The sequence below is a fragment of the Paramisgurnus dabryanus genome, chromosome 20, assembly GCF_030506205.2.
Source record: "Paramisgurnus dabryanus chromosome 20, PD_genome_1.1, whole genome shotgun sequence".
Taxonomy (NCBI): domain Eukaryota; kingdom Metazoa; phylum Chordata; class Actinopteri; order Cypriniformes; family Cobitidae; genus Paramisgurnus; species Paramisgurnus dabryanus.
Window position 1 is genome coordinate 33,298,290 of NC_133356.1, and position 23,233 is coordinate 33,321,522.

Genomic DNA, 23,233 nt, shown 5'->3' on the forward strand with positions numbered 1-23,233 from the left:
GATAAACGGATACTTGTTTGGTTTATCCAAGGACATCAATAGCAATGTACATTTTTAAACTTTTATATATTTACTGAGAAATGTCATGATGTAAAATGATGAGTGTTTGAGTCTTCAGTAGTAAGCAGATATACTGTTGTGAGTGTTGTTGACAGATGCAAACTGTTTCTCATAGATGATAGATATAAATATCACTTCCTGAAACTCAATTTAAAGCAACTCGCACATTTCACGGAGTGCAATGAAGATTTAATGACCAAAATCATAAGATTATGCTAATGGTCAGTCATATATTTCGGAATTGATTAGTAATGATCTATTATTAGCAAAATTGTTTATAAAAGGACTTATTAACAGCAATGAACTTTAAACAAACTAATATAAAACCTCCTTTATTTAAGGACTAGGTTTATCAATATCTTACCGAAAATTATTTCCATTATTTTTTTCACTAGTATGGTATGGCAAAAGTTAATCCATCTGGATTTTTTTGTTTAAGATTGCCATGTCTTACAATATTTCACAGTTTACATCCATTCCAAGACCGTGTGAAACAATCAGGTATACAAGCTAATGAAACATGAATTCATCAATCGTGAATATAATAAAGATTTTAATTTTGTACACCATAATATACAAACAAACGTACATAAATTTACCAGAAAAGGCTAAAATATTAAAAAAATATTTTTGAAGAAACATCTAGCAACCAGAAAAGTAACAGGCATTGAAAAATGCATAAGAAAAAAATCATTGGAATTGAATTAAAACAGAATCAGTTGTCTCTTATATATTCAATGTCAAATACATCGTTTTTTCTTTTCTTTAAAATTGCACAGGAAAGACAAAACAGTGATATTTCAGAAACTTCAGAAAAGTGAATATTACACACTCACACAGGCACAAAGTGTCTTGATATGCTATTCAATAATGAGACTTTGATATAAACAACCATGCAGTGGTAATAAGACGGTTTTAAGCAAGAACTAGCTAAACAAAACTCTTTCAACATCTACACTTTAAAAGGTTTAAATCTAACAGTGTTAGCACCAAATCAACTCTTAAATAAATCTGAAACTTTGTGGTGCAATAAAACAAACTCAAAATTCAGTCTCTGCAATAGTCACTCGAACGATCTAAAACCAGTGAGCCAAGAAAAGAAACGCTTAAAGCCCGAAACGAAATCAACAGCGTAGAAATATAAACGATTTCTTTGCATAACAGGTATGCATGTTTGAATAAAAGAAAGTATCCTGAAGGTTTGTGCAATCTACTACTACTACTACTCCAAAATCTGGAGTTGACTAGTTAACTGGTTATAAGAACTACATCAGTCATTCCTGAGCTACTAAAGCACTTGAGTAAACCATACTACATTCTGTCCCAGAAGCAACGGTGAAAGAACACTTGGTGGTAAGACAGTACGTTCATATTAACATTATTGCCCATTATCACCGACTTGCAATAAAAGGCAATGTGGAGATTTGGTAGAGCAGAGTTTGCAAGTAAGGTGGAGATATAAAACTCTGTTGACTAGCTGCCTTGACAATAAATAATTCTTCATTGACATCAGCTATAAACTATAAAAACTACTACCAAAACATTCAGTGTCTTTGGCAGCTTTGCTATATTCACATCTGTCCTTTCCTTTGGTTACTAAATAATGAATGCTTAAGGACTACCGTCTTTAAAATGTTGCCCACAAACAAGCTTTTTTATCGGACAGTGTTTGGATGTTAAAAACTGCTCATTTGGAGTTAAGAGAATCACATTTAAAAGACATATGTGTGCAAGGTCATCAGTTATGATTTAAAACTGTGTTTAGACTTAAGAGGACCAACACACTGATGAAATCTCAAGACTTAAAAGGCTTGAAAAAGTGAAAATAAATGGAAGAGGGAAAACAAGAATGAACAGTGAAGGATGAGGAGAAAGATAGATCAGTGGATGACTGCAGGGATTTTGCATTTGTTTGCATCAAGAGCTGTGCTGGTACTCGGACGCCGGCTGTAGCTTAGTGACCTGTCCGATGCCTTTGGTAACTCCCTCTCTGAAAAGCAGCTTGGCGCCCACCTTCAAGTACTCTGGGTGTTTGATGAACTTGAATCGTACCACAGCTTTCTCACCTGTCCGGAGCTCATCCTGAAAACAAGATTCGTTACAGAAATCTAATCTGTATGCAGTTCCCTATCTATTGAAAAAGACGAATAGATTAAAAACTCACTTTTCCTTGTAAAGCCTCAACTGTAGCCGTCTGTCTAATGTTGCCCACGTGGACGGTCACCTGGAAGCCCTTATGGAAGGTTTTAGCATGAAACAGTAAAATGATTTCTGCCTCAAACTGCCAGCAGATAGTGGGGTTCATCTCTGGACTAACCATCACCATACCCTGCAAAAGACACCAACCAAAAAGTGACCCATTTACCCATAAAGTATCTTCAGAGAGGGTGATGTAAATAAGTCATTCAATAGTATTCAGAATCATCTTTAGATGCAAGTGCTAGTTCGTTAGTCAATCCTAACCTTTCGTAACAGAGAACGCTCGAAATCCCCCAATGCCAATGTAGCTGCCTGGCCAGCCCTGAGCACTCGACATCCAGAGCGATTCCTCTGAATGCTGCACACCGTCAACTCCCGAAACTTGCCATCATCGGTGGGTCCCACCACCAGCTGCTCGCCCTCCCGGCAGATCCCACTGTATGGAAACGGAGCGATTAAACACCAATGACAACTGGTTTTGAACACCGTTACTATGGTAGAGGAGGACAGACCTGTAAAGAGTTCCACCGACTACTGTCCCAACATCTGGAACTGTATAGATCTCATCAATCTGAAGGGTCACAAAATGCACATTAAAGCAGTAATAAAAATGTACACATCCTTGTTGTCATTTCAAACCCGTATGACTCACAGAACACAGAATCTGTTCAATGAAAGTATACAGGGACCACGTCAAGCATATCCAACTTGTTTGGGTGAGAACTAATCTTGTATGTTTTCAGAATAAATCATCTTGTGTTCTTCAGATGAAAGTGGTTTGGATGGATTGGCATGAAAAACTGTACCTGAAACTCAGTGAGCTGCTGCATGAGTTCTTCTTGTTCCTTGCTGTTGCTCAATGGAGGTAGGATGTTAAAGAAGACCTTCAATAAATCCAGACTCTCACCCGATACACAGGACAGAGTAAAGATCGGTGTGATGCTGTAAAGTCAAACACATCAGTCAAAACACATCAGTTGCTATTTTCTCTCTTCTGATCTTTTGTTATCGAAACGTTCACTTTGGCTTGTTTTAAGTGTAGCGTTAGGAGTATAAGGTGTGTACCTGGGCGACTGTGCGAACTTTTGGGCGGCAGTGACGGCGTCATCTGTAGTAGACACCAGCATGGGCACCTTGTTGCATCCGGGCTGTTTGAGGATGCGTTCTAGCTGCCGGACTGTACGCTCAACCGTGCTCTTAGTGCACAGGTCCACTTTACTGATGACAATGAAAATGGGCACCTTCAACGCCATGGCCAGACCCAAGTGCTCTCTTGTCGTACCCGCTAGGAAAAGAGGGAAAAACTACTCAACAACTCCCTAACAAAAGCGAAAAGAGAGAAAATCTAGGAGCCAAAAGCTGTGTCCCAATTCAAAGGCTGTGACCTTCGAAGCATGTATTCTAAAACAGACGTTTGATTGGGATTATATAGAATGTACATTTTAATCAGATTGCAGTGTTTAGGGTGCATGTGGGTGATTCTCACGAAACCATTGAAACACCACGGCACTAATGATTTTAGCTATAAAATGTGTAATATAGTAATATTAAAAAGCATCAGAATTAACACAATACTGTGTTCTACCTTGCACAATGTGTGATTTCAACATAAGAATTTATAATTTGTCAATTTTATCTCGTTTTCTGCTGAAATTCTCATTACCGCAATGTGTCCGGCTGTGTTTGAACATGTGTTATGTTGTAATTTAATCAAATCAACACAAAAATATTAAGAAAAAAAATAAATGGATGTTTTGCTAGACTACTTTAGATGACAGAAAAAATATTTACTGAATATTCATGTATAATAATAATGAAGAAAAATTAGGAAAATGATGTGTCCATGCCTGATGTTCTCATCCTCCGCAACACTTTTTGAGAACAGTTTAAGCACACATACAGAATTTTAATAAAGTTTGATTTTGAGTGACCAAGCACATGGACCAGTTACTTCAAGATGGCTACCAGGTAAGATCATTTTTTTTTACAGTTAATTTGAAATATTGTCTTGTCAGAATGCTTACACGACATTTTGATTATCATTACCGCAACAGATGCTTATTAAATGTTAATTTAATTAATAGAAGCATAATACTTTGATTTTAAATGCATGTGCAGAATCTCCAAATTATGTTCTTTCAGGTTTGTCATGTCATTTTATAAAATATGTCAGTTGATGTTTTCTGACTGTTGCGGTAATGAGATTTTTTAGGACTAATTTTTTAAATTATGTTACAAAACGTGTTAAATGATAAGTAAAAGTGTTTAAATTAATGTTCCCATTTACTCCAGACTTTGTTTTTCAATGTCTGGTGGGAAAAAAGTAAATTTAAGCAATTTTTACATTTCACAAGTTTTCGTGAGAATCACCCATGTAAACTATATTGTCCTAGCCTTCAATGGTATTACATTCAGTCGGATTGACAAAATTGTGCATGTAAATAATAGCCAGTGACAGTATATTACAATTTTAAGTAAGATAAAACTCCAATCAAGTTCTGGGCCAGGGTTATGTAAGTGTGTGATGAACATTAGCAGGTCAGGTGTTGAGTTTCACAGTGTTGACATTCGTTTCTAAACCTCACATATACCCCTCCCACATCAGCTGATTCACACATTCACGGTATGAAAATGAGCAGCTCGGGTCACATCCAGACGTCACACACGATGAGACATAAAGTGAAGTCTCTGTCTAAAGTCCATCCATTATTTGAGGTTAATGATTGGTGGATCGGCTAGGTCTGTGTTTGCATGGATTTGCGTATGGAAAAACTACAAGTCAAGCAGACCTCATGTTAAGCTGGTGTCAAAGTTTTGGCATCGGGGCATCGTGTTCCTCTTTTAAAGATGTGTGTGAGCCACTCTATATCTATATCTTCTATTTCTGGCACACTTCTTCCCCCAACCAAAACACATAATGGCACTCGGGTGAATGTTACAAGAACACAACAAAGATGGACAGTGGTGTAGATGCAATCTCAAATGTTAAGCAAGAAATATATATCATTATAACTAAATTGTGCTGGTAATAAAAATGATATGGTTTACTGGGAGCTCTAACCAGGTTTACTGTTTGAGATGACCTGCTGCACAATAGCACATAAAGCCCTGATGGTATTTAAGCTACAGGCTGATTAATAGCTTTCTGTATGTTAGGCGCAAATAGGAGAATTTAACATATTCACATTTGGAGGATGCGTTTATCCTCACAGTGTATCCAGTAATCTCTACATTTGATCCAACAAATGAGCATTGATCAAATGACAGTTGTGTCTGATCACAGGCTGTGGTTTTGCTGTAGAGCTCAGACAGAATCAGACATAGCTTAGGTTTCATTCCAGACCTGATCGCTGACCCGAGTCCTGTGATATTTCAGGGTGTGGATGACATAAAACAGTGGGTGGTGTCTAAGACTTACATAAGATCATATATTATTAGCCGAGAGGACAGCTGATTTACTGTACCATAACAATAACAAACCAACCGAATTGAACTCTATCAGGTTTATTCACTGGCTCTCTACTGTATATCCTAAAGAGAAACGGCTTAAAGAAAGCAGGCAAATGACCATTTAACTGTATAAACAATCTCAAACACGCCACCAGTGCTTACCGATACCAGTGTTAGCACTGACGACAAGCATGGCAAAGTCTGGACAGTAGCTGGTTAAGCCGAAGATGGTGGTCTTCAGATATTTGTGGTGGCCTGCCAGGTCAATGAAGGTGATCATTTTTGAGGCGCTCTCGCAGATCTCCTCCGCCGTTCGGGACTCGCTGTAGTTCACAACCTGTGGTGAGGTCAGACACCAAAAGTTTAATCACGTCGTTCATCACTGCTGTACTGCAATATGTTATTCTACTGTTGAATGCCGCTATAACATTTTTTTTCTTCGATGTATCATTTCCTTAGAGGAATGAGTTTTCTTTATTAGCTTTTTATCATTTAGATATGCAATTATCATAGTGAAATAAACAGGAAAAACATTCTTCTGATGCAATTAAACCTAATTCAGGCGAAAAACAACTTTTTAGACAGTTTTTTATGTTAAGTTCATCAATGTAGTTTTCCTCGCTCGTCTGCTTTGAGCCGCTAGGTGGTCTAGCCATTAGTATAACAGTATAAGACTTACTTAGACACATAAAATAAATGTAAGTTATTAAAACTCTCAGCGATATCCATATCGCATATACTGTTATTACAATAACAATACATTTTCGATTGATCATGCAGCCCTACATAAAAGTGAACATACATGTGAAATTAGATCAAGATATTCTTGTTAAGCTATTGATTTATTTTGAATCTGCGTTTGTTTATTTTCTTGAGCCTTTCGTAAAGAAGTATTTTATTATCATTTAAATAACCTTAAAAGGATATAAACCTCACCTCTCCTTTGCTGTCAAAGCCCAGAATCTCAATGCTGATACTAGAGGTTCTTCCCGTCTGGATTTCGTGAAGGTGTCTGAAGAGGTTAAGGCGTGCTCGGCCTCTGCCATTATCCAGCTCTCCTTGTGTAAGTACACCGAGAAGAGTGGATTTACCCGAGTCCACATTACCCAGCACAGCTACCCGCAGGTCCAAAAACTGTAGATGGATCAAATAAAAGGTGTCAAGTCAGTTCAGTTCACAAAACTGGAAAATACTTTATACAGCTTCTACATTTAAGACATTTTTACACCAGCCTTTTACTATGGTAAAAGTAATAAATGCTGCATATGCTAAAAGAAACACCAGATCTTTTACTGCAGTGCATAACACACATTCAGACAATGCAATAAATGAGTATGACACAAATAACATTTTTTACACCTGGTCACCTCATGCATTTAGATTAGGAATGCACCGAATCCAGCATTCGGATTCAGCCGAATACTGGGCTTTTTGACGGGGTCTGGGTTCAGCCGAATCCTAGATTTTTTTTCCACCGAACCGAACCCTAGGCTTGCACTACGCCGGTCGAGGTCACGAGGCCGTTGATTACATACATCGGGTGCTGACGTGGAGATAAGCTTTTTCTTTCGGTGAGCCTTAGGGGCGGTTCACATTTCGCGTACGTGAACTTGCTTTCATTATGCATAGGCTTATGGTAATTGTCAAAATATTTTTTTCCACTTGTCATCCTGGCATAATGTTGCCTATCCTTTTTTTACAGTCAAAATTAAATTAAATGAACAATACACTGCTGTGGACGTTGTTTACTTTATTAATGTGTTTTACTGTGTTAATGGAATAAGGATGCGAATAGGATTCGGTGCATCCCTAGTTAAGATAGTTATCGGATTTGCTAAAACTTTTCCATTTTCAATCATCCACATAAAATGCATCTTGGCTAAATGGATATTAATCCCATCTTCTTTCCAGACCACCTTGTGGTTTGAGCAATCGGATTTAAATCCATCTCGAAAATGTTTCGGAGGGCATCACATTGTGCGTGTCATGTTTACCTGCTGATCATCAGGTACTTTTCTTACAAGGACTTCAGCTATTTTATGCGTCTCGTCCGAGTCATAATCGACCTCCCTCTCTCTGAGGACTGTGATGTCAGCACCCACCCTGAACACATCACAGACAACACAAACAAATGAACACAATCCTGACCTGACAAAAACACTTAACATGCATAAAACATTAAGAGCAGCAATAGACTAACATATCATCTACTGAACTGCCCACATTACTTTAGAGCATCTTGACCTTTCAATTTAAAGATTGTTCTCATTATCCTCATTTAAGATGATTTACATTCTTGTTCTGTCTAAATTAAATATAACCATAATATAGAAACACTTGACTAATATTTATAGGATACATCATGTTGATATTTGTATGCACAATGAATGGCGTGTTAATGTTCATACTTGTCAGCCATCTTGCGGAGTGTTTTAAGCGAGGCTTTCATATCTTCCTCTGACAGACCCACCAGCAGGCCATTGTCCTCTACACCGATCTGATAGACAGCTTCTCCTTTACCTTCCTGTAATCTCCACTTCATCTGTGTGGCCAGATGCTCAAAACGATACTGTGTAGGGTTCACCAGCTTTAGCTAAGTCCAAAACATAAAACAATAAAGGGGCTATGTTAAGTGACTATGTTAAGTGGTCATCAGTATTATTAACAGGTTTAATGCTCTAATGATGGGAGTGTTCATGTGATGAGTCTATGTCCATTAAAGGCACCACTGTTCAGTTTAATTGACAAATTGTCTGTGATGTTTGTTCAATGTGTAAGTTGGTTAAGTGCTGGCTAAACAGGTTGTTGTTTATTTATAGCCATGTACATTAACAGAGGTGTGGCCGAGCTCTTACATCAGCCGGTCAATGATGATGATCTCTGGATAGTCTATATGTGTATCAAATGTTTTACAAATGTATGCTTTTATCTGTAGAGTATTATATATTTGATCCTATTTTTATGTTGTACATTTTACTATATTCAAACTTGTGCTGTCTCTTGAGCGGCACACCTGAGTTTTCTTCAATATTTTGCATGTAAATTTTAATCTATCACAACAAACTATATGGGGTGGTTTCCCGGAACAGAGATTAGCTTAAACCAGGACAAGGCCTTAGTTTAATTAGGAAATATAACTAGTTTGAACAAACATGCCTCACTAAAACATTACTTGTGTGCATTTTGAGGAAAAACAAAGAGCACTGGTGTATTTTAAGATATGTCAGTGCAAGTTGTTTTTCAGTTTGGACAGCTCTTAAATTTATTTTAGTCTAGGACTAGTCTAATCCCTGTCCTGGAAACCGCCCCAATATCATTAGAAAGGTACAGAATAAATATTTCAACTGTTTTATAAAATAAATAATGTAGGGAGAGTAATTGATTCATTTATGAAAAGAGTGTGCCTAAAAAAAAAAAAAAAGTATATCCTGTAAATCTCACTGTCCCGCTAGCGGGACGCCTACGTTTACTTCAGTGTTTTGCATGTGAATTCTTATCTAATCATGACAAACTATAAATGAACGCTCTAAGAGAGTAGTTTTCATATTTCACCACCATTTTGGGAAAACTATGACATAGCAAGAGTCAGTTTCTAAAACGTCAAGAGGCCAGAGGTGGACCCAATTTGTTTTTGCATATGTATAGTATTAATACTCTATTCTTAACCTAAACAAGCTTGACAAAGCTCTAAGAATTAAGTTTTCAACATTTTAAACCTTTTAGCAGTAATGATAATGCAGTGAAAGTAATTTATTAATTTGTGACAAGAGTATGCAGCAAACCATTGACACCTAGTTGCCGTTGTTGGTAAAATGACTAAAAATGTGACACAAATCTTAATTTTTTTGTGATTTTTTACTTGGAATTTGGATCACAACTACTTGAGACTTCTGGCTTAAATTTTAAAGCATTTCTGGCATTAAGTTTTTTACATTTTCATTTTTAGGATTTTATGTATAAAATATATACTTGATTGCATTATTTTTATTTATTACAACAAATGTAAACTGCTAAAACATTTTTTTATTTCACTTCGTGAAAAACTTTAAAGTGTCTTCTTTAAAACAAATCCTAGATTAGATGCAAAAAGGCCTGCGCCAGTTAAGAGTTTAAAGTTATCAATTGTCATGAAATAAGTAAAATGTTACAAACCCTTGAATTTAAAAGCCTATGCTTAAATTAGGGATGCTAAACAATTAATCGCGATTAATCGTTAGCAGAATAAACGTTTTTGTTTACATCATATATGTGTGTGAACTGTGTATAATAAATTTGTATAAATAAATGTACACACATGCATGTATATGTTTTAGAAATGTTTACATGTGTATATACATTTGTATATTTATGTATAATTTATATTATATATAAATATAAATACTTAATATATAAAAAAAAATCTTAAAATTATACATGAATGTGTTCATATTTATATATATACATATTTATTATACACAGTTTACACACATATGTGATGTAAACTAAAACTTTTATTCTGCTAACGATTAATCGCGATTAATTGTTTAGCATCCCTAGCTTAAATGCTTGTAATAAGTGTTGAAAAACTGTATAATGATAAAGAATATGAAGTTATCATTTAACATTAATGGCCGAATAAACAATGCTTTTATACGCAAAATGATTTATGCAGATGTCTGCCTGTAGTGAGTTTTACCTTGTATTCAATGTTTCCCTCTTCAGACTGAAACAAAAAAAAGAGAGAGAGAGAGAGAGAGAGAGAGAGAGAGAGAGAGAGAGAGAGAGAGAGAGAGAGAGAGAGAGAGAGAGAGAGAGAGAGAGAGAGAGAGAGAGAGAGAGAGAGAGAGAGAGAGAGAGAGAGAGAGAGATTAGAGCTCAAAAGCTTCACAGTTCAGTATTGACAAACACAAAAACTTCAGTCCAGTCTACATCAGTACTGTATGAAAGGCGGAGTTAAACCGGTTTAAAGACAATGAATCTGATGGGTCATTTAAAAATCAGTCATTTGAAATCAATGTTTTATTGAATTAAGTGAAATAAAGTCAGACAAGACAAACAGAGCTGTTTAACTTGATACTGCTTACTGACTTAAAATATATATCATCTGCAAACCATTCATGTTTCTAATATTTACAATATTTACATTTACTAGGACATCTGTTTAAACTACATATTTACAATCTATACATGTTTAACTTAAATAACTTTAAAAAAAGAGACTTTCCTGTACATTAAGAAATGTTTTGGCCTTCATTACTGTTTTCCTTTTGCTCTTAATGTAACATACTGCTGTAAAAAAGCCTGACACACATCAAGCTGACATGATATATAAACTAAAAACTAAGTTACTTTTGTAAACCATCTGTCACTTTTTAAGACTACTGAAGTGCCATAAAAGACATTGTGCTTTATATATAGGTGCTCATATTGAATGACCGTAACCGAGGATACAGTCGATGTGTGTATAAAAATAAACACGAGCAGTCAGTAACCTTACATAAGAAACTGAACAGACATTAAAGTTTTATCTGTTTGTCTCTCACCTCTGGAGGTAGATACGGTGGATTATTGCTGCCTTTAGGATGTCGACCTGAACGGTTTTTACACTTTTTACCATGTTTTGAGGCTTTTCTACCGGCGAGCCCTCCTGCCCCCTGAGAGCTGGACCCAAACAGATCCGACACACGCGTGTCCATCCCTGTTTAACCCTTCAATAAAAAAAAACTTTCTTATAAACTAAAGTATGTTTATATCACTATCGCATTCGTTCGATCATTATATATACATACTGAGAGACAAGCTCGAGCCGGCAGGGCTCAACCCCCCCAACCCGCTCGAAAACAAAACAACACAACTTCCGGTTTGAGTTGGCGGAAGTGCGCCACGCAAACTTTCAAGCAATGACATCAGCCCAAAAGGCTCACAGATTTTGTTAACATCTTGCCTAAATTTTAAGTGTTGTTAAATTAAAATGTCTGTTTATATTATTATTATTATTAAAATTATTTAGACGCTCTCTGACCGCAAAATGAGAATAACCGCAACAACAACAAAAAAATCAATAATTATCATAAACATTAAAGTAAATTTCAGGTAAGAAATTATAAGATCTTAAAAATTAAGATCGTGCGTCGTATGTAAATGGTGTATGATTTAAAGAATGTCAAAGTTTCTCAATTCGAAGCCTGCAGCAGCGGAGGTCGCATATGTAGGCTCCATACGTCATCAATACTAATTATTTAAAATTATTAGCGATTATAAAGTTGACTATTAATCTTAGTTAATCGTAAAGCGTAATATGACTTGCGAATGTAATGCTCAGTTAACTTGAGAAAAAACAGGCTTGATGACGTATGCAGGAGCATATACTGTATGAGTCCTGCGTAGGCTGCAGCCTTCGGATTGAGAAACGGCCTGTCGAATCTATTGCAATCCCCATGTAATGTGTGACTACATCACAGAAGCAGCAAATTGCGCTTGTATTACATCAGTTTCATTATGTAAGTCCCAATAATCAACTATACATTTGTAAGTAATAAAGTATTAAATAAATAAAACTAAATAAATAAACTAAATAATAAAGAAAAGTAAATAAATAAATAAATAAATAAATATTGTATGTTTTTATTATATTGTATTGTATTGTTCTATTCTTTAAAACACAAAACAGTTAAACCTTTCTCTAAATGTAGTTGATTGTAGTTGGTATATCTTTCTTGTTTTTCATTTTACTGAATCTATTATGTTCACTGCTGATATATTTTTTATTCATTTGAAGTGTGTCAGTTAAGCATTTAAAATCGTTTAAAGTGTGGCAGCAAATAAAACTAAAGTTTAGTAAGAGTGACAACAACAGCGCCACCCCTATGCAATCAGAGGAATCAAAATACATCTCTACGAATACGAATGTTTTTGGTCCCCTCGCACCGATGATTCGATAACTCTATAGGACCCTACAGGAATTCATTTGTTGTTTTGTTAGGATTTTATTATCATTAATATTTTTTTCTGCCCTAAATCTGACCGTGCAGACCAAACGGTAAAGCAGAGATGACTGTAGCACCCCATCAGCCTACGTCACAAAGTCATTGCCTCTATCGCCCACACGGTGCCGCTAAAGTGATTACATTTGTTTAAACTGTCCATTAACATCAATGGAATCCGTGGCTTGCACCAAACAAAGCATATAACTCTGTTTTAATATCCATCATATAAATAATCAGATATTTTTAATTTCTGGGGAAAAAAACTTTTTTAAACTCCTACAACTTTTGTTCGATTTGCATAAAATTGGTTATGCCTATGTAGCACAGACACAACTGAAGCCATGCTGGGTTAAACAACACTCAGTTTTGCTTGTAGTAAAATGTAGTATTTTAAAAACACAACTGTGTTTTGTTATGAACCCTGGCACGATTCATTCGCACCATGCTCTGAGAGTACATGCATGGTTTTGGCTGGTGCCACCATCACATAAAAAAAACACATAAATCATATTTTAAGGCCTGATCATAAATAAAATAATTTTGATTATTATTACAATATGAAGTAAGTAAAATAAGTACTGTACAAATAAATTATCAAAAGTTTGGGATGAGCAAACTGCTCATGGATGGTATTTGGTAGGAAATGATGACAATTGGCATTTCATATAGGCTAGAAATGTTTACAATTTATATCCTTATATGCCCTTTGATAAATAATATACATTTTTAATACATTAATAATACATTTTTGCTTAGATGGCCTCATCTTTCTGGATGTACCAGGCAGTAACTTTCTCTGTATTTAATCATCTCTCTATAAATGAATGCATATATGCACAGACTTGCAGTGTTTCTTTACTTTAGTTTGTTTTGAGCTAACTTTGGTGACACCATGACCAATGGAGGTGACTTACTTTCATATTTTATTTGTAACGTTATAAGCAATTCATAATTTTTTTTCCATTTTATTAGGCTAAGAATTTGTTTAGATATCAAGATATTTATTTATAAGAACATATTTGCGCAAAGAATATAGGGGAGCGAAGTGACAATGAGTTGTACCCTTCGAAATTCGTAATTTTTGAAGTGGCCAGTTTTAAGCACTTCACCCTTCAAAATGGCCGCCATGATGGTTTTCACTTTGAAGTGCCCTCCGAAGGGGGAAATATCCTGTTTTCAATGCACCACTGTTCACTGTCAAAGTGGAACCTTGTCACAAAAGATGTCTGTAATAAACATTTTTGAACTTTACATTAGTGTAAGGGTTATTTATTCTTAATTTGATCATTACAATGCAGTAACCTTGTGAAAACGGGTTGAGTTTGTTGATAAACATGTGTAGCCTAAGGTTGGGGTAAGGTTTACAAAGCAAGTAGTCCTAGTCTAATTTGTGGAGGTTGTTACAGTAGGCAATATGATCAGACATTTTGCTCTCCAACTATTCTACTGTTGGTTATTAATCTTATAATCACTTTACTTTTTGGATCATTTTTGTTGAATATGTCCATTCAAGCATAAACTCATATAGCATTTGGGCGCTATCTGAAGCAGGGCCGGCGCTACCTATAGGCAGAGTAGGCAAAGGCCTAGGGCCTCAAGCTTGGAGGGGGGCCTCCATAACTGCTAAATCCATTTGCGCTAGTCTGTCAGTCACTACTGACAGCAACAAATAAACTTTTAAGGTGGGTTCGTAAAGAAGCCTAGATGAACAACATTCAAATCTCTGCAGCTGACCGACTTTGAGTGACGCTGAAAGCGGCTATCATGTCCTTTGTCTCCTGCTTAGCAAAAGCGGCATGCAAAAACAGTTCGGCACATGATGCAGGTATTTTAAAATAATGGATTTTAAAAATAAACTTAGCTTTGTCTGTGTATCAATGTCATTTCAGGACAGATCAAATGTGAGCGCTGCTGACTCAAAATAGTCAATTAAAAAATGTTTGTATTTAAACAGCAAACAAAACTGGCATTACCTAAAGTAAACTGTTTGTATATCTTGTAAGTCCTCTATACTTTATTTTGGTTTTCAAATCATGAAAACATGATGTATATTTATTGAAAATATATATATATATATATATATATATATATATATATATATATATATATATATATATATATATATATATATTAAATTGCTCTGCTTAGTAGTTTGTCTGTTTAATTCCAGCGGCAGCTGATTTGTATGGATTTTTAAGGTATAAAAAGATGTTGAAATACATATGAATATATCCATAGTCTTATAGATAACTTTATACTGTATACTTTGATTCAGTAAGAGGGGAATTCCTCTTCATACCCATGATTAAAAATAATAAAAGTTTTCTAGGAGATGTTCATCTGTAATTTTTTACAGTTAGGGTTTTTGCAATGTAGTGTTGTCTTTTTAATTTTACACTTTGGAGAAACAAAACTGTTATCCTGTGTTTTCCCAAAAGGTGGTGTTTCAAATAAATTACTGCATCCACAACAACAACAAATTTGACCTGCACATGTGGTTTTGCAAAAGTTTAACATAAATTTAATCAATTTCTTAACTTGATAAAACAGAAAAATAAATGGGGATAACATGTTTAATTACTGTAGTGCTAAAATGATTTCTTATAGGGTAAAAAAAACACTTTATCACATTATTCTAAAAATTAGAGAGGTGTAAGGGGCCTCCAACATAAATTTTGTCTAGGGCCTCCAAATATCTAGATCCGGCCCTGATCTGAAGCCTTGACATGTTGAGCATGCATTTCAGCACACAAAAAACTTAATTGGGTGCGTTAAACCCGCTAAAAAAATTTAACACTGTATTTTCCCCATTCTTAATTGATCTAATTGGCACATTAAATTAACAGATTAGATGTTATCAATGTACGAAACAGGAAATTGTTCTCATTCAAGCATGCAGTTTTCAGTCTGCCCCAAACTTCACATGACTGATAAGAGTCCTAACCTGAATGTAGCACTTATGTCACTGCAATCGTAATAACTATGCTACTGGACCAAATCTAGGTTCGTTGAGTGGTGTATGTTGTATTAGAAAAGACACATGAGACATGAAAACTTATATAAATTAATTGGCAGTTTACTGAACAGAAATAAAAATGGAATAGGTAAGTTAGTAAGATAAATAGAATAATTAAATAAATGTATCAATATAAATGATTCAATAAATATATTGATAAATATTTACCCCACAAAATGTAGATCAATAAATAATCAATAAATATTTACAGTAAAAGATGTGTCAATAAATAATCAATGTAGATCAATAAATAATCAATAAATATTTATAGTAAAAGATGTATGTCAATAAATAATCAATAAATATTTACAGTACGATATGTATAATAAATAATTTTAAATCCTTTATATTTAATCTTTTCTTATTTAAATAAGTTTAAATGGATTTAACTGGTTTAAGTATGGGTTTATTCTGGTTAGTTTTGTTCTTAGACCGGTCTATTAAATTTTAATCAGCTCTTTTAGAACAGTTGCTTTAACTATTTTTAAGCTATTTGTTTCTAGTTTTCTTTTGAGTTAACTCTTCTTTCTTTATGGGAACAGGTAAGTATTTTAGTGTGCTTATGTTAGTGTGATTGTTTCACTTTAGAGGGTCTAACTCTTTTTTTTTTGCAGGTAAAATGTAAGGAGTCTCACTTTAACAGAAAAACATAAATGGAAAAAAATACAATACATCAACCAATTTACATTCATGCATTCACCTATTCACAAATTTCTCTATTCAATAAATCTAAATTATTGTGTTGCAATTTCAGAGTCCAATTCGATGTGTTCAAAAGTCAATATCCTATGTGATCAAAAGAATATAGCTCAGTGGTTCACTTTTTTCAGGTCAAACCGTATAAGCGATCAAAGTGTGGTGTTTCAGTTCTTGCAGGTTAGAGATCCTTGGGTTGGCTCGCCATCTGGTATCCAGTTGAAGTATCTGTTCGTTCGTATGCTGTCTCGCAATACGCTGATTATCCAAAAGTCCGATCTGTCGTCGAGCTGTCCACAAAATTTTCCGTGTAGGGGAAAAAAACCTGGCCTGCACAGCAGGCCATAAAGAAAATGTCAAATAAATAAATAAAATAAATTATCTCAACAGTAACAACTGCTTATTCTCATGTTTAACACTGATAACGGAGGATTGCGATTCCTCTCGCTACTGACTGTCACCATGGTAACATCAACAAACTTGTAAAACCGTTTCTCAAAACACAAATAAATCAATAAACTCTCAAAGTGTAAGGGAATAATCTTAATATTACATACACTTTCCCTTTTTTACATTAAACATTCATAAGCTGATACACATAGATTGTACACCGATAACTTGTTACACTGTAATATATTGAACTCAATACACATTAAAACACAGTGAAACTCACCAAAACCGTCTTCAAAACACTCCTCAAAACCACCGCATAGATATTATAGGGATGACTCTTGATGAACAAAATATTAAAAGTGTTAAATAAGCTTAATTTTGAAGTTTAGTTTAAGGTGTCTGGATTCCGTGTGTATCTTATCGATTTTCCGTTAGCGTCTGCCGTTTATGTTAAAAAAACAAAACAAAACAAAACAGCTCGTGCATAACTGTGAAAGTGTCTTAAAGGGGCAGAGTGATATTAAACTAAAGGGATGGTTCAACATCATTAAAAGAATTGAAACCTTTACAAAATCAAAATATTTTAATATATTGTGTTGTTTCTAAATGACTTATGTATTTATTGCTATTTATTTATTATATTATATATTATTATATATATTATTTATATCACTAATATTATTTATGGTTCTATTTGAACTGTGGGTTACATGAACATGCGAACATGCCAATTTTTAGTTATAGCACCACCCTCTGGCCTCAGGACATGACAGACATTATTTATCTGCTTACTTTCCCAGCAAGGTTTTTATTGTTTTAATAAAACATTATTTATGAGTGAACAACTTACCCACTGTATGTTTGCTATTCAGCAAGATGATGCTTATGAAGTTTTCCATTTTTACGCAATGAGGAAATTAACATTTTAGACATACTGTATCTGATTTTTTAAAAATGTATTTTAAATTTTATATATTAGAAAGATTTTATTTATTTATATCAAGAGAGTATTTTTGAGTCAGGAAACAGAGTTAATCAAAACAAGTCTTGTTTTCCACTGAAGCTAGAATGTGCAGCTGGACTCCTTCAACATCTCACAGTCAACATCTCAGCTGCTGAGGAAAAGTAAGAAGCAAGTTTTCCTTTATAGTCAAAAATGGACAAATTAAGTGGCCGGATTTTCCTTTTGATTTGTTTTGGCGGTTTTGGATGTCAAATGGGAAAAGCTCTTCCAGTGGAGAAACTGTCAAAAGTAAAGGTTTGTGCAGACATGGATTGTTCATGTAAGTTCACACTATTTATGATAAATTCACACAGACAAAACAATTACAAAGTAGAACAGTAATATGCTGAAGACATTATATTATATATATTCTGTATGAAAGCAGCATTCTGGTTATAATAAACAGCTTAAAGAAGAGATTAGTTAACAGAAGGATTATATATCAGTGACTAAAATGATTCAGTTGAGTTTCATGTGTGCATGTTTTCTCTCAAACAAAACTCTTTTAAAAATGTTAATTTCTGAAATGATTTTGATACCAATGATTTGATAGTTTTGATTTGGTATTGTTTTAATGTAATAGTTTATAATGTCACGTTTCTAAGATATATTTGTGTGTTTAATGCAGATGTGATTTCAGTAGCCAAAGCTTTAGATGACTACACAGCTTCAGACTGCAGATACATAAACTTGAGAAGAGGTCAGATGATCTATGTGTATTCTAAACTCAAACCAGTAGAGGGATCTGGAGTCTTCTGGTTCGGTAGTGTGCGTGTCTGCATAAACATTTCTTATTTTATACTTTAAACATATCATTAGAATGGCATGTTTGGTTCCTTTGTTGATCAACACAAATAGAAATCATGGCAGCTTCTTTCTTTGTAGGTTTACGGTGAACGCTATGTTGACCAGATGGGTGTCCTTGGATATTTTCCCAGTAACTATGTAAATGAGACCCACATATTTGAGAAGAAACCAGTTGAGATCCCAACTACAGTAAGTGTGAAAAACATAAAATATACCAATTGTTAGACTTTTTCCAGAAAATGCACTCATCATTGTTTTTTCTCTGTGTTTAGGACATGGACTTTGTCTGCGCTTAGAGACAGCATGCTGTTATATGATCCTTTTCTTTATTTAATGAATATGTCATCATTTGTCAAAATACAAAAAAGAACACAAACATATGTTATCCCACATACAGTATGAATGTAGAAACTAGTTTCTGAAATTCTGATTGAGAATGTGCTTTTAAATAATTTGAGAATATTAAAAGTGTATTATGTGATAAAATGAGATTTTCTTAAGTACTGGTTAAGTAAACCTCAAAAATACATCTAAATATTTGTATAGAGGGTGCTATACTGTATGTACTTTTAGGCTATGTGGATGTCTTCTTGAGTTATTCTGTATTTAAACTGCTCACTTAATTTTGGCATTATGTAAACCCATTCAGCCTTTAGTTTTTAAGCTTCTGTTCTTATTTCTTCTTACACGATTTCTATTTTTTTAACTCTGTACTGTCAGTCTGTATTTGAAGTATGCTGGAAATGAACTACAGTGTACTGTACAGCAGAGGGCAGTGCTGTATTTATATCTGCAATGTACTCTGTTCATTCTAAAGATGTTTAATAGCAGAAAATTAAATATAATTACCTTGAAGAGCTTCCTCTCTCTCCACTGATTCTGCTTAATCTCTCTCTCTCTCTCTTATTTCTCCAATAGTGACATTACTGGATATTACCAAATGTAATTTGCTCTTTTAAAAGAAATTTCTATGTTCCACTGTCAAGCCATTCATTATTTAAAGCAATGTGGTATTCCAGCTTGATCTTACGAGAATTTGTACATATTTTAAAAGTTAGCTAATTCATGTGAAGTTAATCATGCATAAACATATGAGGCCAGTTGTTCAAAAGTAATTCATTTGGATTTCTGCTAGTGGATTAGATCAAAATTTCATAATGGGTTCTTCAAAACAAATAAATGGATTCTGAATTTGGATTGGATCACAAAATCCAATCTAGGTTTTGATCTGGATCAAATGGTCACTTTATGTTGTTCAAAAGAACATTTTAGTAAGATTGGGATTTGCTTGATCCCAAAAAGTAGGATTATTCTGATTCCATCAGAAAGGTGGATTTTAGGAACAAAAATGTAATAAAACTTCGAATAAAATGTTACTAAAACTTATAAACCTACACTCTACAATACAACATTACTATTATGTAATATTTATAAATTCATTTGTTTGTTGAAATTTTGTTCAGTTTAATCCTCATAATAATAAAGTATTCAAAGTATAACCTTGGGCAACCATTTAAACCTTAAAGTCAAGAAAGAAAGTCCATAAATCCCTCATACAGCAGACAATAGCAGACCAAAATATTTAACATTAATTTTAACAAAAGTAATCCTTAACTTTATTTGGCACTGTACAGTATACACTGCAAAAAAAATACTTTCTTGCTTAGTATTTTTGTCTTGTTTTCAGTAGAAATATCTAAAAATTCTTAAATCAAGATGTAAAAACTATAGTTTTTAGACAAAAAATATACAATTTAAGTGAATTTTTGCTTAAAACAAGCAAAAATATCTGCAAATGGGGTGAGAAAATTTTACTTGAATTAAGTGTTTAAGAAAAAAGAAATCTTATTTCACAATTTTTTTTCTCACCCCATTGGCAGATCATTTTGCTTGTTTTAAGGACAATTTCACTTAAATTGTATATTATTTGTCTTAAAACTAGACTTATTTACTAAGGTAATTTTGCTCGTCAAGAAAAAGCATCTTAATTTAAGAATTTTTAGATATTTCTACTGAAAACAAGACAAAAATACTAAGTAAGAAAGTCATTTTTTGCAGTGTATTCATTAAAATCACAATCATCAGAAACCAAACAGTCAAAGGTTTTAACAATCGGCATTTCTACAAATGTAAACTACTGGATATTTAGCCTCTTTATGACTTAAAATTAATATTTTAATGTGTTTGCATCTATATTTGTTTTTTTTGGGGCCAGAAGAACAAATAAAAAGTAAGGGAAAGTTGTGTTGTTTTATTGTCTCTTCAAGTAAAAACACTTAGTGACCCCATACAAACCAAACTACCTGCTGTTTCTTACAGCTAATAGTCAGCATTAACATGTGATCCCATTTAATCCAGATTTGCTCATCTGAAAAAGTGTGGATCAGGGTGATGCAATTCAATTTTGCTTTGAAAAACCAGGACAAAAGTGAGATGGTTTACCTGATCCTGGATAGCAAAACATAGGATTTTCAAATCTGAATCATTTTTATCCATATTAAACTTTTTGAACATCTGGCCCCATGATTATCATAAAAAACACAATAGCAAAAACCTGCCACTAACTCCAGCGTCACAGGATCAAGACAAATCATTCAAAAATGTACAAATGTGGTCTTACAAATTAAATAAATTAGCCACCTGGTAAAATACGTGCATAAAAATGTGAGATAGCATTGGGTATACATTAAAACCTTATTTAATGTTTTGTATGTGGAATACAGTTTGTCCAATGACAATGATTTTGTCCATGCAAAGCAACAGGCAGGATTTCAAAAAATATATTTTAGTAGTTGAACCCTACAGATGTAGCACAGACTCAAGGATGGGGCCAAACAATAATGCTGTGAATATTTAAATATTCACAGCATTATTAAATATTAAAAACCAACCACAAGAAAGCAATAACATAAGAATAAGGATGAAGAAAACTTGTATTATCTGGTATCCCACCTGACAAATAAACATTAGTTGTGTTTTTCCTGCTTTCTATTTTCATCTAATGCAAATGTGTAAATACAGACAGACATGATGTCAGAGGAGTAAACATGGTGAAGTGGTTTATAACAGCAATAACTTTTCAGGTTGTTGATGTTATCGTGCCAAGGGACATCTCCATGTGATTCATAAGCTCTTGTTTTGGCACACAGATGAATGCAAAAGCATAGTCTCTCCTCCGGGATAGATATATGTGGTCTGACATTTCCTTACTCATTTAAATTGAGAGACCTAATACTGGAATACATTGATATATTTTTCCTCCATGTTGATTAATTATTTCCCCGCCAGCGTTTTTTTTTTGTTGCCATCTTTTTTATGATTTTCACAAACGTTTAATGCCTTCCAGAAAATTGTCTTCTATAAACATATAAATATATCATATTAAAGAACAGACCCTTTGCTTTTAAACAAACAAAACAAAAAAGTTTCATCAAATCTACATTTGTTCTCTTTTTATCACCTCTCAGGTTTCTTCAAAAATACAAAATGTTGAGTAAAAAGTTAGAGATCAGGGGCCGTATTCACAAAGCATTTTATCTTATCACTAAGAGTACTCCTAAATCGCACTAAAAGATTTTAGCTAGGAGTTTTCTCTTAAAAGTTATTCACAACGCCTTTCAGACCTACTTTTAGTAAGGAAAAATGATAACTCCTAAACTAAGAGTGAGTCTTCGTTGCTACGGATGACGTCAATTCTCATGCACGAGCTGCCTCGCAATGACCACGGTGATTGGTTGTTAGATGACAGGGCTGTCACGCGGAACATAACACAGACGCACCAAATCATGGAATTACAACATCGAAATATGTCTGTGTCCTATACAAAATAATAATTATAGTAATGCCATCGAAATGCACATATAAAAGAAAAGTCGTGAATTAAATTAAATTAAATCAAGCCTAATACAAATGAAAACCGCCAATTGCCTAATAATAAAACGACATTACATGAACACTTGCTTGATTAATGTACATCCTATTAGCCTAAATAGACTACTTAAAGCAAGGAAATGTTGCCCATATTAAAGAAGCCTGCCTAATGTAATAAATAAATGATGGTGAAACTCGCCAAAACGAAAAAGAAAGCCCAAATGGATGCAGGATCAGTTACTGCTACTGGCCCAGTTGGTGCTGGACAAAAGAAACGTAATAAAAGGGAAATTCGGCACTGAGATATCAAGCAAAACTAAGCGTGAGACATGCGAGAAAGTGATGCGCGGGTCAATGTACAAAACAACTGGCTCCCGACCAACGTTTTCAACTAACCCGCTCGCAACTCGGACCGCAAAAAATAAAAAATAAATAGTGTACCCGACCCGCTCCCTGGCCAGCATTTTTTTTGCAAGTAGTAATTGTTTAATAGTTAATTGCCATCTTTATTTCAAACAACCCGACCGAACGCGACCCGAATATCATAAAAAATATTTTGGATGACTCGTGACCGCGGGTGCCGCATGCATCCGCTCATTTCGGATCAACCCGCGCATCACTGGGGAGAGGATTTGTTGCAGATCAATGCAGCATTCCCGCTTATGTCGCGGACCCCGGACGAATGCGAGAGGCGGTGGTATATGCATTATAATCGCAGTAGAGGGTTGAGATTGCAGCCTTTAAACAGACTAGCATGGCAACAGGTATGCCTAT

General features: G+C 34.4%; 2 protein-coding genes across 2 annotated transcripts; one reads left to right on the plus strand and one right to left on the minus strand.

Moving 5' to 3' along the window:
* Positions 1 to 589: 589 nt before the first annotated feature.
* Positions 590 to 11,540, minus strand: gtpbp2a (GTP binding protein 2a). Its single transcript, XM_073812810.1, has 12 exons — positions 11,232 to 11,540; positions 10,385 to 10,411; positions 8,118 to 8,302; positions 7,704 to 7,812; positions 6,646 to 6,843; positions 5,872 to 6,046; positions 3,325 to 3,544; positions 3,066 to 3,201; positions 2,772 to 2,830; positions 2,524 to 2,695; positions 2,225 to 2,389; positions 590 to 2,142 (listed from the first exon to the last, which is right to left on the minus strand). Exons 1-12 carry the CDS (start codon positions 11,382 to 11,384, stop codon positions 1,978 to 1,980), a joined length of 1,764 nt encoding a protein of 587 aa, XP_073668911.1. The 5' UTR covers positions 11,385 to 11,540; the 3' UTR covers positions 590 to 1,977.
* A 6,010-nt stretch (positions 11,541 to 17,550) lies between these two features.
* LOC135730316 (otoraplin-like) lies at positions 17,551 to 19,430 on the plus strand. The gene is made up of 5 exons (XM_065248203.2): positions 17,551 to 17,634; positions 17,843 to 18,062; positions 18,411 to 18,550; positions 18,668 to 18,778; positions 18,862 to 19,430. Exons 2-5 carry the CDS (start codon positions 17,936 to 17,938, stop codon positions 18,883 to 18,885), a joined length of 402 nt encoding a protein of 133 aa, XP_065104275.2. The 5' UTR covers positions 17,551 to 17,634; positions 17,843 to 17,935; the 3' UTR covers positions 18,886 to 19,430.
* Positions 19,431 to 23,233: the final 3,803 nt, after the last annotated feature.

What these genes read in the sequence shown, in the direction of transcription:
- gtpbp2a (XM_073812810.1), bottom strand. Translation starts at nt 11,384, where the DNA reads ATGGACACGCGTGTGTCGGATCTGTTTGGGTCCAGCTCTCAGGGGGCA. An exon ending in AAGTACCTGATGATCAGCAG is followed by an intron (nt 6,844 to 7,703) that starts GTAAACATGACA and finishes ATCCATCTACAG; the next exon opens with TTTTTGGACCTGCGGGTAGC. An exon ending in TTGAGGCTTTACAAGGAAAA is followed by an intron (nt 2,143 to 2,224) that starts GTGAGTTTTTAA and finishes TCTTGTTTTCAG; the next exon opens with GATGAGCTCCGGACAGGTGA.
- LOC135730316 (XM_065248203.2), top strand. Translation starts at nt 17,936, where the DNA reads ATGGACAAATTAAGTGGCCGGATTTTCCTTTTGATTTGTTTTGGCGGT. An exon ending in TGCAGACATGGATTGTTCAT is followed by an intron (nt 18,063 to 18,410) that starts GTAAGTTCACAC and finishes TGTTTAATGCAG; the next exon opens with ATGTGATTTCAGTAGCCAAA. An exon ending in CAGTTGAGATCCCAACTACA is followed by an intron (nt 18,779 to 18,861) that starts GTAAGTGTGAAA and finishes CTCTGTGTTTAG; the next exon opens with GACATGGACTTTGTCTGCGC.